The 16417-nt window shown below is 32.7% G+C and overlaps 1 protein-coding gene across 4 annotated transcripts in view; it reads right to left on the bottom strand.

The window, feature by feature from the left end:
* SEC24B (SEC24 homolog B, COPII coat complex component) overlaps positions 1-16417 on the bottom strand; it is a 56802-nt gene that overhangs the window by 22505 nt on the left and 17880 nt on the right. For all 4 annotated transcript variants that reach the window (XM_011361529.2, XM_023531359.1, XM_023531358.1 and 1 more), the window contains 2 exons: positions 7004-7084; positions 4160-4383 (listed from right to left, as the gene is read on the bottom strand). In XM_011361529.2, the coding sequence (XP_011359831.2) occupies positions 4160-4383; positions 7004-7084 (305 nt within the window). The remainder of the gene's footprint in view (positions 1-4159; positions 4384-7003; positions 7085-16417) is intronic.

A 16417-nucleotide genomic window follows, 5' to 3' on the forward strand; every position in this document is an offset into this window, starting at 1 on the left:
GATTCTTAATGGTTAACAGCATTTCTTATTTGTTTTACCCTATAATATACTAAAAGTTTTAAAGTAACATCTATATTATTATAAATATAAGGTTATTAAGTTAATTTTAAGATTTCTTTGTAGTTTTTGTCCTTAAATTATATCCCACTGAAAATGTATAGATACTGAGTTTTAAGATTAACTAAAACAAAGTTTTTCTCTGTATCAGACTGTATTAACTTGATAAACAAGTTCATTTGTTTTTGTTTGGTTTAAATTTTAAGAATTGCCTTTTATCTTTTTGACCTAATATTTTTTGAGTAAATACAACATTTATGTAATTCTAATGTCAAAACTTTACAATAAGGTATAGTCAGAGATATCTTGTTTTACTCTTATCTCTCCACCTATAGTTAACTATTTTTAATAGTTTTTAGTTTAATCCTTCCATTGCTTCTATTTACAAATATAAACTAGCATATACTCTGACCTAAATACAACACTTCTTTTATCTAAAAAATGTGGGCCACTAACTCTGTGTCTGTATATAGATTTTCCACATTCTTTTTTTACAGTTATTGAACACTCCTTATTATGACTGTACTGTAGAAATACAGCTAATAAATGCAGAATAATAAATTCAGGAAAATCACTATTTTACAACTGATACTGAAATAAATGATTCAGGTAATGGTCATCTGGAACAGATGATCAACATATCAATAGATGATAAAGTGACCAGGTGAAAGCCTAATGAGAAACTTTACAACAAAGGTATCAGGCTGTCATGATATAAACTCATTAATCAATCCTAGCACCACTAAAAATGAGACAACCAGATATTATTATGAGGTAAGCAGAACCAAAATATACCATATTTCAGCTTAGGTAAATAAGTGAATTAATAAACCTGAATATAATGAAGCCATTAAACCTAATTTCCAGTCCATAGAAAATGGAACAAAGAAACAAATTATATGACACCACAAGAGGCAATCAGCCAAATTCAGAATTTGGGACATTTTATAGGAAAATAGACCCAGTTTTCTCAAAAGATCAAAGGCATAAAAAAGATGGGGTGGAGGCTTCAAAATTAAAAGGAGAATTAAGAGACATAAGCAAATACAATAAGTAAATCTTGTTTGAATTTTGATTTGAACAAATCAACTGTAAAAAAGCAATTCTGAAACAACTGGGCAAATCTGAATATGGACTGAAATTTAAATGCATTTAGAAATTGTTACTTTTGTTTGATGTGAAAGTGTGGTCATGTAAGAAATGCTCTTTTTCCATCTCCCCTCCTCTCTCCCTTTGCCCCCGATTAGCTTTTAAATCCTCAACAAGGTGTGTACGTGGGGGAAGGGCTGATAGATGAAACATGTACTGCAACATGTCGACAGTAATTGAAGCTGGTGATGTTAAGGGGGGAAAAAAACAACTGAATAAAATGGAATCTGAGTTTTTAGCTGTACAGGATGAGAGAAAAATAACTGTATGAATCAATAATAGTATATAATAGAAAACCCTAAACAGACCCGACTTTGTAAGAATTGAGAATATAAAATAAAGGTGAAATATTTAATCAATGAGAAAAGATAGATTATTTAATAAATGACAGTGAATTTAGAGGCAATTATTATGGATGGAAAAATGAGATTTATTCTTTACATTATGTACCAAAAATAAAACTTTAAATGGATTAAAGATACAAAACAAACCATAAAAAACTAAAAAAATGCATAGCTGGAATATTTTCCTAATCTTAAGGTTGAAAAGACCCTTTAAAGGATACAAATAAAGGTAAAAACAAGAAATTTTCACTAAAGTTATACAGTTCTTCAATGTCAAAAAAATAACATTAAAATCAAAAACAAATGTCAAGCCCCCCAGGGGGGATGGGACGGGACTACAAAATACGTGAGACAAAAGGTTAATATACTTATTAAAGATAGCTTTTACAAACCAAAAGGAATGAACAGAATGGTGAAAGAATATAAACAGGGATTTTGGTAAAGAAATACAAATGACTGAGTATGGAAAAAAATACTTTTGCTTATAAAAAAAATTCTTGACATACTTAGTAATATAGAGAAGTGGGCAATCATATCTACTTTTGCTGGGAATATAAATTAGTACCTTACTTCTCCATACCTGACCATCAAATATTGATCAATTACTGTATGACATCTCCATCTGGTTGTCTATCAGGTATTTTAAACTTAACATGGCCAACTCAATTCCCATTTCCAGACCTATTCCTGTCTTCATTCACCATTTAAGTAAACACACTATCCCCTGTCTACCCAGCTACTCTGCCAAAAACCTGAGTTATCTTTGATGCCTTCCTTTCTCTCACCCATCACATCTAGTCCATCAACAAGTCAAAAGATATCCCTTATCTATCCAGTTTTCATTAGCTCCACTGATATCTACCACCTTAGAACAAAGCACAATCATCTATTTCCGAGATTATAGCAAAGCTTCCATTTGTCTCCCTGTTTCCATTTTTGTCTTCTCAAATACTTCCCATCCTAATCTGTTCTTCACTCAGAAGCAGCCAAAATGATTCTCTAAATGTGTAAATCAGATATCATTCTATTACGTAATATCTCCAATGTCTCCATTTTGAGGGGAGTAAAACCTACGCTTCTGACTGTGGTCCTTCCCTAGCTCCCTGATCTCATTCTATTACTCTTCCAATTGCTGACTGAGTTACAGCCACATGGGGACTTTATTTCTGCAACACGTCAAAATTGTTCCTGCCTTAAGTCTTTGCAGGTATGTTTCCTCAGCTTGAAATGCTCTATCTCCACATTTTTCCATCCTTGGCCTGTCATTCAAATGTTAACTCAAACATAACTTCTACAATGAGGTCTTTCCTGAGCATCTACTCTATATTTCCAACCTCAGCAATTTCTATAATGTGTCTACTTCACAACACTTGTTAACTATTTGAAATTATCTGATTAATTTATTGATTTACTTTTTATTGTGCCATCAATCCTGCCCTCCTGCCAAGTTTCCTGACAGCAGGAGCTTTGTTTAGCTTCCTCTTGTATCCTCAATGCCTGGAAAAATGTTGCCACATAGGAGGAAGTACTAAAGTAAGTTTTCACTGAATAAACAGATGGAGAGAAATTCTAAAGTCTTGTAAAATTAGGTTTTGAAATAATATCCATATTTATCAACTTTTTTTGCTTGTTTGTTTGGAGAAGTCATTTGGATGACCAGCTTCTTTACTAGCAATTTGCCTAAAGTACGAGTCAGACAAGAATGTCTAAAAAAGTGCTTCATCTGATCCAGTAAAGCCATAAAGATTATCTAACAAATGGAAAGCAGACAAGTATGTACTAACTAACCATATTTCTCCAGTGCCTCTCCCAGCTTTCTTCTTCCTTTTGAGTCTTAATTCTAAAATTAAATTCTAGTAATAAACGACTTTCCTGTTTCCCTCTGATTTTCATTCTTAGTTCACCATAAGATGAAATTTCTATAAGGTTAGTCTACTAAGAGCAGTTTTTTTGTAAGTACAATGTTTTTGTCATTTCAACCACTTCCTTATATTTTTATTTTCTACTCAATAAATACAAATGTAAAATATTTACTGTTCTGTATTATTAAACTAAGATGGCATTTAAGAGGTAATTCTAAAGGTCATGTCAGAAGGGGTCACAGGAGTTCATGAACATAAGCACTGATAAGCATTCACGTACGCCCAAGTTCTCACCAATTTACTTATGTGTCATGGTGATTTCTTCGAGTTAAGTATTGGAACTGAATTCCCAAATCACATTTGTAACATATCATTTTTTTTTTCACGAGAAAACCAGCTTAGTAATACAGATTTTTAAAAAAATTTTAACATTTTAATTTCCTGATTATAAAACACCTACCTGCACATTGCAGAGGCTCTGAAAAATAAAGGTACGATGAGGAAATATCACAGCTAATATTCTGATCCAAATTTAACTTCTTTAAAAATTCGATATTTATATTTCCTTTTATTTTTTTCTATGTACGCACACACACAAAAATTGGAATCAAATTCTATGTATGTTTGATCTAGGCTTATCTGTATTAGTACCTACGATCCACCTTTGAATCACCACGGATTTGTTAGAATTGACAATAGTTTAACCATTTTTAGAAGTGCAATGTCTTTCTATGACTAAATACATACTTGAGTATACGGCTGGAACCCAGAATACGCTGGGCTACTGGGCTGTACTCCTGGATTCAGTGGTGCTGCAGCATTCTGATAACCAGGCTGAAGAGTGGGATAACCATACCTAAATGGTTTAGTCATTTTTGAAGGCTGAGGGACAGCAGGCGCTGGAGCTGGAGCAGGGTCAGGTTCGGGAGGAGGATCGAGAGCAGGACTGCTTGCTGATGAAGAAAGCATATCTAACGAAGGGGAAAACATGGTATCAACACCCAAAAACCTAAAGATTTGGTTCCTGGGCAAGCCATAGCCTTTGGCGTTTCACTTTTTCTTTTTTTTTTTTTAACTTTTTATTCTGAGAAATTTCGAACATACATGAAAGTACAGAGAACAGAATAATAAAATCCCACATACCCTTCACTCAGCTTTAGTAATCATCAACATTTTACTAATCCTGTTTCGTATGTTCCCACCCCGTCATTTTTTTTTTTTACAGAAGTATTTACAAGACCTCATATTTCGTATCATTTCACTGACAAATACTTCAATTCAGTTGGTATTTCTAACAGATTAGGCTTTTATAGTTAGACTGCATACACAAAAGTTATTTTTTCTTTTAGTCTCTCAGCAGGAATGGGGCTAAGAAGCAGAAAAGTAAGCTAAGCAATAAAAAGGGTGTCAACTATTCTTTTCTTTAACTTGTCTTTTATCTGACCCTGCCATCTATAAAAAACGCCCGTATTAAGAGGGGCATATTTCTATAATCCTTCAGAAGTCTGCATTATATGTAGAGGCAAAACTATGAAAGTATGAAAGACAGTGTCCAGAAGAATATTCAGTTCCTGAAACAGCGTCTGGTGCGCAGCTGGTGCCAATAAAACCTGATGAAACGATGTTCTTCTTTTACTTAAATTAAAAGCAAAAACTAAGATTTGATTAAAACTGTGAAAAAATTGTAGAAAATTAAATCGTACGCAAGAATAACAAGAAGAAACCCTAAAAATTACTCTATTACACGTAACTATTATTAACATTTTGGGACATCGACTGTTACTTTTTTTTCAAGTCAAGTCTATAATACAGATGTCTTTTAATCTATTTTTCATATAAAAAATGAATTTCTTCACCAGCAATCTGACTCTGCCAAAAATGTTCTCAAAAGCATCAGACTTAATAAACTTTATTTTCTAAAAGTTTCTTGAGGAATCACATCTTTCTATTGACTATTGGCTCTAATTTTGAAGTATATTCCTAGATATTCTGCTACCATCTTGTACTAATTAGGCAAGGCTTGGCTCACTGGCTTTCTGACAACCTCCCAGACTTCTTGAAAGGACAAGAGCTTCAATGCAGTGTCATATCCTTAGATTTCCTGCTGGTCCTTCCTCATAATGATGGGACTATAATTAGAAAGATCTCTTTACATGACAACAGTCATCAGCATAAGAAAGAGCTAAAATCATAAAGACAAAGGTCTAAAACTTGTCCCCTTCTTTAATAAATGGACAGTATTTTGCACATTTCTAAAGTCCCAAAATCTACCCTAGTATCTGACACATAGTAAAACTTTCAATTCACTTAATCTTACTGCTATAGATGTTTACCTCCTTTTTTAATTCTGGTGCAGTATAAATAGCTAGGAAGCTTCCCATGCCACTAACTTACTGTCAAAGCACAGTTCACAATAAAATTAAGATTTATTGATAAATGAATACAGACAAACAAACCAAGGCCTAACTCCAAGACCGTGATCTTTTAACTATCCCACACTGAATATTTCACTTTAGGTTAATTTGAAGCTCATGAAATACTAAACAGTTGCACTGTTCAGCTGTTAGTAAATGAAGTAATTCTTCTAGACTATTTTGACGATAATGATTGCTTTTGAAATGGTCCACAACTTCTTAAACACACACACGCGCGCGCACACACGGTCCCTGGGGAAAACATCCTTAACCAGAAAACACCAAGTAGCTTATTAAAGTATTCCTGAAATATTAAATGGGAATTCTATACTAAGCTGAGATTAAAGTTTTCTACTCATTCATAGGATAATAATGACAGCAAGATAGTGTGTTTACTTAAGTACAACACACTTCAACTTCAATCTTGGATTATTACCAAAGTGATAAGAAATAAAGAGAAGGGCAAAATTACTTTGTTAGTCCTAAAGTTTGAAATCATTAAAAAAAGAGAAAAAACAGGAAGGTCAGGTACGGTTGTCAAGTGACAGGAGTGATGGGAGACAGGCGAATCAGGAAGATCAGTACAAGATATTATAATGAAATGATTATTACTTATAAAAGTTGTTTTTTTTCCCTTTTAGTACTATCCACTATTCCTGTTTCTATGTAATGACCAAAGTTATTTCCAGATATGTTTAAAAATTATGCCTCCAAAAGCTATACCCAAGGTGGTTAATCTATTTACCTGGTGGAGGCAGCCAGGAGCCATAGGGGGAGTAAAGAGTCAAAGACTATTTATATTCAGAGGCTAGTTGGAAGGAATTCAAGGACCTAAGCATGAGAACAGAAATATAAAATTCATTTAAGGAGTTATTAGCATTAAAAAAGGGAAGAGAAAAATTATTCATTATTAAAAGTCTGTTAGAAGGAGGAAAAAAGATAAAGAGCATAACAAAAATAAAATAATCAATTTCCTTAGGTCTCCTAGAAACAATATTCATAGTTATTAACATAACAACACTATTAAATTAAGGCTGAGAAACACTGGGAAAATGTCTCTTATTTTTGTTAGAAATATAGCCTGCTAATTATGTATAATATATGTTCATGTTTGAAAGCAACTGATGACAGTCAGTAACTTTTCAAATAAACATCAAATAAGCACAAAATAAATTACCTGGGTAGCTGCCTCCTTCTAGGGCATCGTAACTGTTGGGCACTGGAGAAGCGCTGCTTGTGGTAGAAGAGCTGTCAACACCTAAAAGGAAAATGAAAGTATCTACTAAGTTTAAAATGACAATGTATCTTAGGGCAGCCTTTGGCAATTTTGAAAAAAGACGTTTTGCTGACTCTAGTAAAAAAGTAAAATGACTGATACTTAAAGGCATTAAAAAAACTATAATTTCTGATATAAATATAAGAATAGAGGATGAGAGTGGGGAGAATACAGAGCAGATGAGAAGAAAATTTAATCAAACACATGTGATGGCATCTTAGAGAAGAAAAGATATCAAACCACTCAAGATAGCCAAACACAAATACAAATTTTAAATTGATAGAAATATTAATACAGTCACACCTCAAAAACTGTGTCTACTAAATTATAAGCTGATAAATATATTTTATCAGTATCAGTATATTTTAAGATAATTAGATTGAACTTCATCAAAATTGAAAACTTTTGTGCTCCAAACAAAACCATCAAGTAAGTAAAGAGATAACCCACAGAATGGAATATATTTTGGAAAATACTTGCAAAAATATATCTAATAAGGGTCTAGTATCCAAAATATGTAAATAACCCTTGTTTGTAACTCAAACAAGAAGGCAACCAAATTAACAATGAGCAAAGGATTTAAACAGACATTTCTCTAAGGAAGATAAACAAAGGGCCAATAAGTCTATGAAAAGACACTCAACATCACTAGCCATTATGTTAATGAAAATCAAAACCACAATGAGAAAATACCGTTTCACATCCACTAGGATGGTTACAATTAAAAAGACAGATAATAGCAAGTTTGGGCAAGGATGTAGAGAAATTGGAACCCTCCTTAGATTGTAAAATAGTGCAGCCACATTGGAAAGCAATCTGACAGTTTCTCAAAAGGTTATATGTAGAGTTATCATATGACATGGCAATTTCACTCAGGAAAAACGAAAACATATACCTCCACAAAAAAGTTGTACACAAATGTTCATAGCAGCATTATTCATTACAGTCAAAAAGTAGAAACAACTCACACAGCACAGGGAATGCAGTCAGTGGTAATGTAATGGCTAGGTGTAGAGCCAGAGGAGAGGAAAGAGTAATCGGGGGGGATCATTTCATAAACTACATAAATGTCTAACCAATGTACTGTATACATGAACCTAATAATAAAATTAAAAAAAAAAAAAGACAAAGCTGTCAATAGTAAACAACATTTAATAAATAAAACCTTTTTTAGTGAATGCAAAACAAACAAAATGAAACAATACAAATGTCCATCAATTTATGAATAAAATGTGATATATCCATACAATGAACTATTATTAGGCAATAAAAAAAAAATGAAGTACTGATACATACCACAGCATGAATAAACTTTTTTATAAAAACATGCTAAAAGAAGCCAATCACAAATAACCACATATTATATGATCTGTTTATCTTAAACAGTTCAAAATAGACAAACCAATAGAGACAAAGAGTAGATTAGCAGTTGCCTAGAGCTGTGTGTATATGTGCAAGGGGATAAGAATAAGAAATGACTGCTAAAGATATAGAGTTTCAATTTTGGGGTGATGAAAATGTTCTGAAATTAAATAGTGATGGTTGTAGAACTTTGTCAATATAATTAAAAATTGCCAAACAGTACGATTTGAATGAATGGGTTTTATGGTATGTGAATTAATAACTGTTAAAAAAAATACCATAACATTCTCTCTGATAAAGAAAAACTTTTAAATATAAATGTCAAGAAATAATTATTCTTGGAAAAAATTAAGTCCAAAGGTAAAAGATTACATATATCAAATTATTTCAAAAAACACATTAAATTAAACTGCTTAGCTTCTTTCATGCCAAATCAAATATTAATGCTTAAAAATATTAATTTTACATAAAGTTATTCTGATTTACTTATTTAAAAATTAAAAACCTGCTAATTTAAAATTTACTTTCAGGAGAAAAGAACAATTGCAAATTTCTATTTTGGACTTGTTAAAATATCAAAGCGATAATAAAAATTATAAATCCAGATGAACCACTAAACTAAATAGACCACTTTGCTAAAATTTATTAGTTCAGATTACTTCTAACTTGGTCACGCTGTCACTGCCAACATAAATCAAATTGGTATTTTTTTAAAGGTATATTATGAAATTTATATGTTACTACCTTGAATATGATTAAAAACATCTTCATTAATTCCCCTATCATCTTACAGAATAAGGTCTAAATGCCTTTGTAGTCATAGGCATAAAAGGAACTTTAAAATTTGGTGTATTGGGTGAAGAGGGAGAAGTGTGGTGTGAGTGCATCCTAAGGTAAAAGGGAAGAGATAGAGGTAAAAGGGACCTTTTACCTTAGGATGCACTCACACCACACTTCTCCCTCTTCATCCAATACACCATTTTTTTCTTGTGTTTATGCACTGTACATATTGGTCCAACAGCCTAGATATCTTTTCTCTACATGGCAAATTTCAACTCATCCTTCAAATTTCAAATCCTCCATGAAACCTTCTGATATGGAAAATCATTCCCTCTCCTATGTTGACTCTGCATATTCTCAACACTGAATTACTGCACTTTTCAAGTTGTATTATAATCGTGTATGATTTCTGCTTCCCTAATACATTATAAGTATACGAAGGCAGCTAAGCTATTGTACTGATCTTTGGAACCACTATACCAAGCAAAACGCTGCTTTCTGCATACAAGTTGCTTTTAATTGAACGAACAGCTTTGGTACTTGTCCCTACTCTTAAACTTTACACAAGCCCAATTTGCCTTAGTCACTCCAAACTACAATTAGTGATAATAAATACTCTGAAAACAAATGGTGGGGGGTGAGTCTGAATGTAGTACTTCGGAAGAATCTTCATTTTTTTACTGGCTCTACCTCACACACTGAAAGAAGAGGAAGAGGAGGAGGAGCTGAAATCTAAAGAAATAAGGGGAAAATAGATCACAAAAATAACTCAGAATCCTTGAAGTTGAGAGAAAAGTATTGAAATGCTTTTAAGCCTTTAAAAAAAGATTTAAGTTGCTTTCTCTTGAAAAGATAAGCAATATGGGTCAACGACGTCCAATGCACTTACTATTATTGCTTAAATTGAAATTAACCAGATAATCTAAAATTTTATTTCCTTATAACTTGCATAAAACATGCAAAGGTATAAGTGAAATTCTATCTTCACCATTTATCAGTTGAGAGAAAATGGACAGGACATCCAACAACTCTGAGCCGCTTTTTTGTAATGACATTTAAAATAACACCTACTTCACAGAGCTACTGTTAAGATTAAACAGATATAACAGATATAAATTAAACAAATACTAGCCAGACTCAGGAAATATTCTTAATTTTCTCTCCTTCCCCTCTCTCTTCAAACCTTATGCTACAAATGGGGAGAAAGAAAAAAAAAAACAAGATAAGAATCACCTGATTGATAAAGCCAACTTTTTTTCTCAGACTTCAACTAAACATTCCTTAACATTTATCATTGCTAACCTCAATTACTTTTGATTTCTAAAATTGGTCTCCTTTTTTTGGTAATGCCATGCTATACTCTCCCTCTCTGCTATACTATACTCTCTTCCAATCTTCCTGCTACCTTAGCCCAAGAACTCATTTTTCTCATTATTCCAGGAGCCTCAAGTTTCAATATGCTCCAATGCATTCTTCTATAAGAGATCTTTCTAAAGTGCAAATTTGGCTGTTATTTTCCCATGTAAACTCCTTCAGTGACTCCTTACTACCTTCAAGATAAAATCCAAACATCTTAATATAAAACACAGTAAGTCCTCACTTAACGTCAATAGTTTATGCGAATTAAGTGAAATCAAATAATTAACATGATTTAGACCACAGGCTAATCGATATAAACAAGAGGTAAGTTCCTACGGCATCTCATCAACATTATAACAAAATGATGTTAACTGAGGGCCTGCTGTACAAGGTTCTTAAAGATCTCACTCACCCATCCTACCCAACCTCATTCACTTCTTCCGTCCATTGTCCTTGGCAGACCATAGGTCCCAAATTCACTAAAGTTCCCCAAATAAGCCATTTTCTCGCAAGCTTCTTGCTTTGTTTTAAAGCATTTCCACCTCTCCTCAGATCCCTCACCTGCCTAATTCCAAGTTCGTTTAAGATTCAGCTCAGATACCCCCTGAGAATCTTCCCTGTTATCTCACACGACATCTGGTTCCAGACTCTCCCATGTATTCCTATAAAACACGATGATTAACATAGGGCTTACTATAAATTTTGTTCTTTATTCCAAACTAGACTATAAGCTTCTTGGGTTTTTAATCAAGCTTACTAATGGGGCATTATCAAATAATCTGTTTATCAATTGATTGTTCAGAACTCAAAATATACTTTTTCAGAGAAATAATGAAATAACTGGTACTAATAAGTACCAGTCAAGTTAGTTTACAGGCGCTTATAACACCCAAGATCCATATTAATTGATTAACTACTATACATCTGCAACAGGCTGGAAAAAATGAAGCATTTGCAAATGTTCAGTCTTTCTGTTAATTAGACTGGGGGCTAGTATAGACATCCAATCACCAATTGAATACCATTACTATTTGAAAGTATCTTTTGAATTCTAACTCTAGACATCAAATCCCCTTCCACTGTAGCCCCAATACTCTGCCCCCTCTCACTATACAGCAAGATGGAGCTTCCATATATAGCAATCATATATATAGGATGTCTGCAAGCTGAATGTTCAGATAACAGGTACCACTTGCGAATACAGTACACATTTTCTTTTTAATGTATGTAAATACTAAAAATTCAAACTAATACCTTTCTTGATGACATAGGTGTCTTTTTACATCCTTCACAGACCCAGGACATGTGCTAAATTTGTAAAATTTAAAAACCATATTAAATATGTATTGAATTCAACTGCAAAATATTTACTTGTTTAAATTATAAAATAGTACATCAATTAAAATGAAAGATAGGTTCTGAACCCTTAAAAGGGATTCTCCTAGAGGAGTGGGGAGAAAAGAGAGATATTGGTCAAAGAGTACAATCTTCCAGTTATAAGATGAATAAGTTTGGGGGAGTCTAATGTACAGCACGGTGATTATAATTAATAATATTGTATCATTTACTTCAATTAAAAGAAAAAGAATTATCTTGGGAAGTTGGAGCTAAGCAGGCCAATACTGTCTTATTATCTACAGGAGTCAACTTAACTTGTTCTGTAGCAAACAATATTGCTTTTTAACTTACCCTAGCAAACCATAAACATAGCATTATCTCTGACATAGTGCATGGCACTGAGTAATTACTATTAGCCTTAAGAAAGTCAATCAAAAACTGACTAGCACCTTAAAACCCATTATGAGAAAAAGAGAGAAAAAAAAACTCATTATAAAAAATTAAAAAACATTTTTTCTAACATCACTTACAAAATATAGCATCAAGTTGTCACATTAATAGAGCTATGGCAGAAAGCTTCCTGTTGTCTGGCTTCTTCCCAACCTAAAAATTCTCTAGAGGCAAGTCGACTGGGAGCATGTACAACAGGTAACAGAACAGTACCTGCTCCAGAGACTAAGACTTGTCACAGCCTAGAGCCTCTGGTTTTTTCCCCCTTTTACTTTATTTCACTTCTCAATTTTTCTTTACTGCTTATTCCCTTTCACTCCATTTTCGAGTTAATATTCCTTACTATTACGAGTATGAAAGTACTTGTGTGCATTACTCTACCTAAAACTAATGAAAGTTGCACTCTAGCAGTAACTGAAGGAATGAATACTTATAACTGAATAAGCTCAAAAAGGAAAGAATAATTTCAGATAAACCATTATGGGAACCAGAAGCTTTCTATTTGCTCAAGCTTTAATTTTCTTTTCCAACAATTCTGAATTTTTAGAAGCTTCCAAAAAAAATAAGACTGTCCCTAATATAAAATCCTATTTTAGCTTCGAAGTATGAATTTAATGAGGAAAGTTCAAAAAGGAAGCCTATTTGTAGCATGTAATTTTAAAAATGTAATTAGATGATTTAATGTAAAATTGGAAGTGAAATAGAATAGTTTTCTTTTAAAACTGAAAGTTTAAAACAAATATTCCTGTACTTGACTGCCAGTTAGACTTGCTGCCAAGGAAACTACAAGCTTTAATAAATGAAAAGCTACAATAAGTGCATAGTTACTTTAACTTAATGATAAAGAGGAATATTACTGATTTTCAAACCTGCTAGCTATTTCATTACTGTTCAGTAATTTTTTTCAAAATTCGAGGTCAATTCCACAATGCCTAAACACACAAATATCTCATGAATACTGGGAATTAATTACCACTAAAATGCTTAAATAGTAGAGCACTCCAAATCTCTGCTTTATAGAAACACTTATATGTACCCCTCTGGCACATATAAAAATCTAATCACTATGTTGTACACTTGAAACTAATTTAATATTCTATGTCAACTATAACTAAAAAGTACATTTAAAAAAAAAAGATAAAAAAAGATAAAAAAATACTTATATGCAAACCCCAAACCAATTTGAGCTTTCTTTTACCTCTTTACATACTTTACATATGAAAAATTACTGTAACTTAGTGTTTAAAAAAATAAAACAAATTCATTTTAAAGCTAGGTTTTCTTTCCACATTTTTCCTTTCCCTCATTCAGAACATCCCTTTATTTTGCAATCAACAAAAATGATTTTTTAACAAACCATGAATAAAGAACACCAGGATTCTAGTAAAAATGTCCCCAATATAGTCTTATGATTTTGCTGCATAATAAAAAAGGCACAGGAAGAAGATACCACGTAAGCAATACTGGAGTGACTGCATGCTGCCCTGTGTTCTTTAGTTCCCTCCTACTCCAGAGTGCTCTATGTTCTCACTAGGAGATGGAGAACACTTTCCGTATCTTTTTGCAGACAGTGACCTCAGCCACACTCCTCACTTTGCTATTAGTTGTGTCACCACAGACAAATGTTTCTTAAAGTGTTCAGATCTCAGTCAATTCATCTGTAAAATGGAGCCAATTATCTCTGCCACACAAGATTGTTGAGAAAAATAAACTGAGATAAGAACATGATCTTAATGTTAGTAATGACACCTAATCTTTTTCAGTGTTTACCATTTGCCAGACACTGTTCTAAGCTTTATAAAGAATACCTTCAATCCTCATAGCAACCATATGTAATTGTTGCTATTATTATTCCTCTTTTATAATGAGCTTAAGAAACTTGGCTAAGGCCACAAAGCTAGTAATGGACAAAGTCAGGATTTGAATCTAGAAAATTAACATAAAAATCCAGGGAGACATATTAGTTATTTAGCGCTGCAATTGGCACATAGTAAGTGCTCAAAAAATGTTAGGTATTATTAAAATCATCATTTTGTCAAGAGTTAAGAACTCAGGAATCTTTAATCGGTAATGTATTCAAGAAAAAAATGTAGTTAAACAAGAGGAGGTGTTAGGAGAAAAGCTATAAATGCTAAATCTTTTTGATTGTCCAATTTTTTTTTTCAGTCTAAGGAAATGGAATTTTCAACAACTGCGCCTAACTGCAAGCAGAACAAAAATGGGAGTTATTTAGGCTGACAATATTACATTAATAACACATTTTTTAAAATGTGTAAAAAAAGGAGCATGAAGTATTTTTAAAAAGTGACATGTTTCTAAGATCTGAATATTATATACATTAAATAATAACAATAATTCAGGGCCTGGGAGGAATGACACATCAGTAGCAATGACCACATACTACAATCAGATCTTGGTTTCTAAAATACCTTCTTCATTGAAGCAACCCAGGACTCCTTGGAGAAATGGCTCATTCCAGGGCTGTAGCAATGTCGGTAATAAGATGAGCTAGGAACATTTTATTGAGGACTTAAGGTACTTAAAGCAAGAACCTTAAAGCTTAAAGATTCATGGGAATATTCTTAAAAGACAGTTTAAAGGAGCTGCCATTGGCCAAGTTTAGGACAAATTGCTATTAAATAACTAGGGATAGTAATGGATTATAACCCACTAAATAAAATGAGAACCCACGAGTCATTATGAACCCAAAGAAATCAACAAGGGAGAAGGAAATGCTTTACTTTATAATGAAACCTTGACTTGTAAATATAGAAGGAATGTTGGAATCAGAAAATCATCAATGAATGCTAAACCAAATGAATGACAGTTTAATAAACAGGGCATTTACATAGTATCAAAGAGTCTCCTCACAAATTACTTAACTAATTTCAAGGGTGAAAAGTAGGACAAGTTGGAGAACCCTAGCAGACTTAAGTGATCAAAGTGAACATCATCAATAAGGGAACAAATTGACATCATGTGCCTCAAAGAGAAGGCACAGTGGCAACCCTGCCAAAAATGCATAATTTGAAACTAACCACAAGGACACAACAGATAAACCCAAACTGCAGGACACTATACAAAATAACTCACCTATATTCTTCAAAAACGTCAAAGTGAAAGAGAAAGGAAGGTTAAGGAACTATTCCTTTATAGTCTAAATAGAAATGATAACTAAATTGGATGCATGACCCTGGATTAGATCCTGGGCCATGAAAACAGCCATTAAAGATCTTATTGAGACAAATGTTAAGATCTGACTATGGACTGTGTACCAGATATTATTGTGTCAGTGTTCGATGTGCTAATAACTGTACTGTTTATGTTATTTAATGTTAATTATAAGGCACTGTCTTTATAATTAGGAAATACACACTGAAGTATTAGGGGCAAAGGTTCATGGTATCTCTTATTTTCAAATGATGTAGGAAAAAAATGTATAATTTTAAAGCAAGTAGGGCAAAAATGGTCCATCTAGGTAAAATGTATATGAGTTTCTTGTACTCTTTTTACAACTTTTCTGTAAGACTGAAATTGTATAAGATAAAAAAATTACAAAAAATTCAGTAAGACAGATAGGTATTTATATACTTAGAGTAAGAAAAATTAATCCTCATCTGGAACCTCTTTTTTCATCCCCTCTCAAGTCAAGCATAAGGATTTGAAAATTTTCTAAATGCACAGGAAACAGAAACTTTTCATTAAATACTGTTTACAAAAAAGCAAATCTCTCCACTCAATAATAAAGATAACAGAAGAACCATGGTCACATATAATAGCTTGAAAAGATCATAACTTATTGGTTCAGTCTTAAACTGTAAGAATTAATGGAGGAACTGAACTACTCAATGTTCAGCACTGTTCTATTAAAGGCAGAAAAGATATTAAACAGGCTGCAACATGTAAGCATATGTACAATTTCTTCAACTAGCAAGATGTGGACTACTATTTCATGAAGCAGGAAAATAACTACAAATTTTGGGCTTTCTAAGTATATAATAAGTGTGAAAAAGACCTCAAAGAAAC

This window comes from Pteropus vampyrus, unplaced genomic scaffold (genome assembly GCF_000151845.1).
Source record: "Pteropus vampyrus isolate Shadow unplaced genomic scaffold, Pvam_2.0 Scaffold67, whole genome shotgun sequence".
Lineage (NCBI taxonomy): Eukaryota > Metazoa > Chordata > Mammalia > Chiroptera > Pteropodidae > Pteropus > Pteropus vampyrus.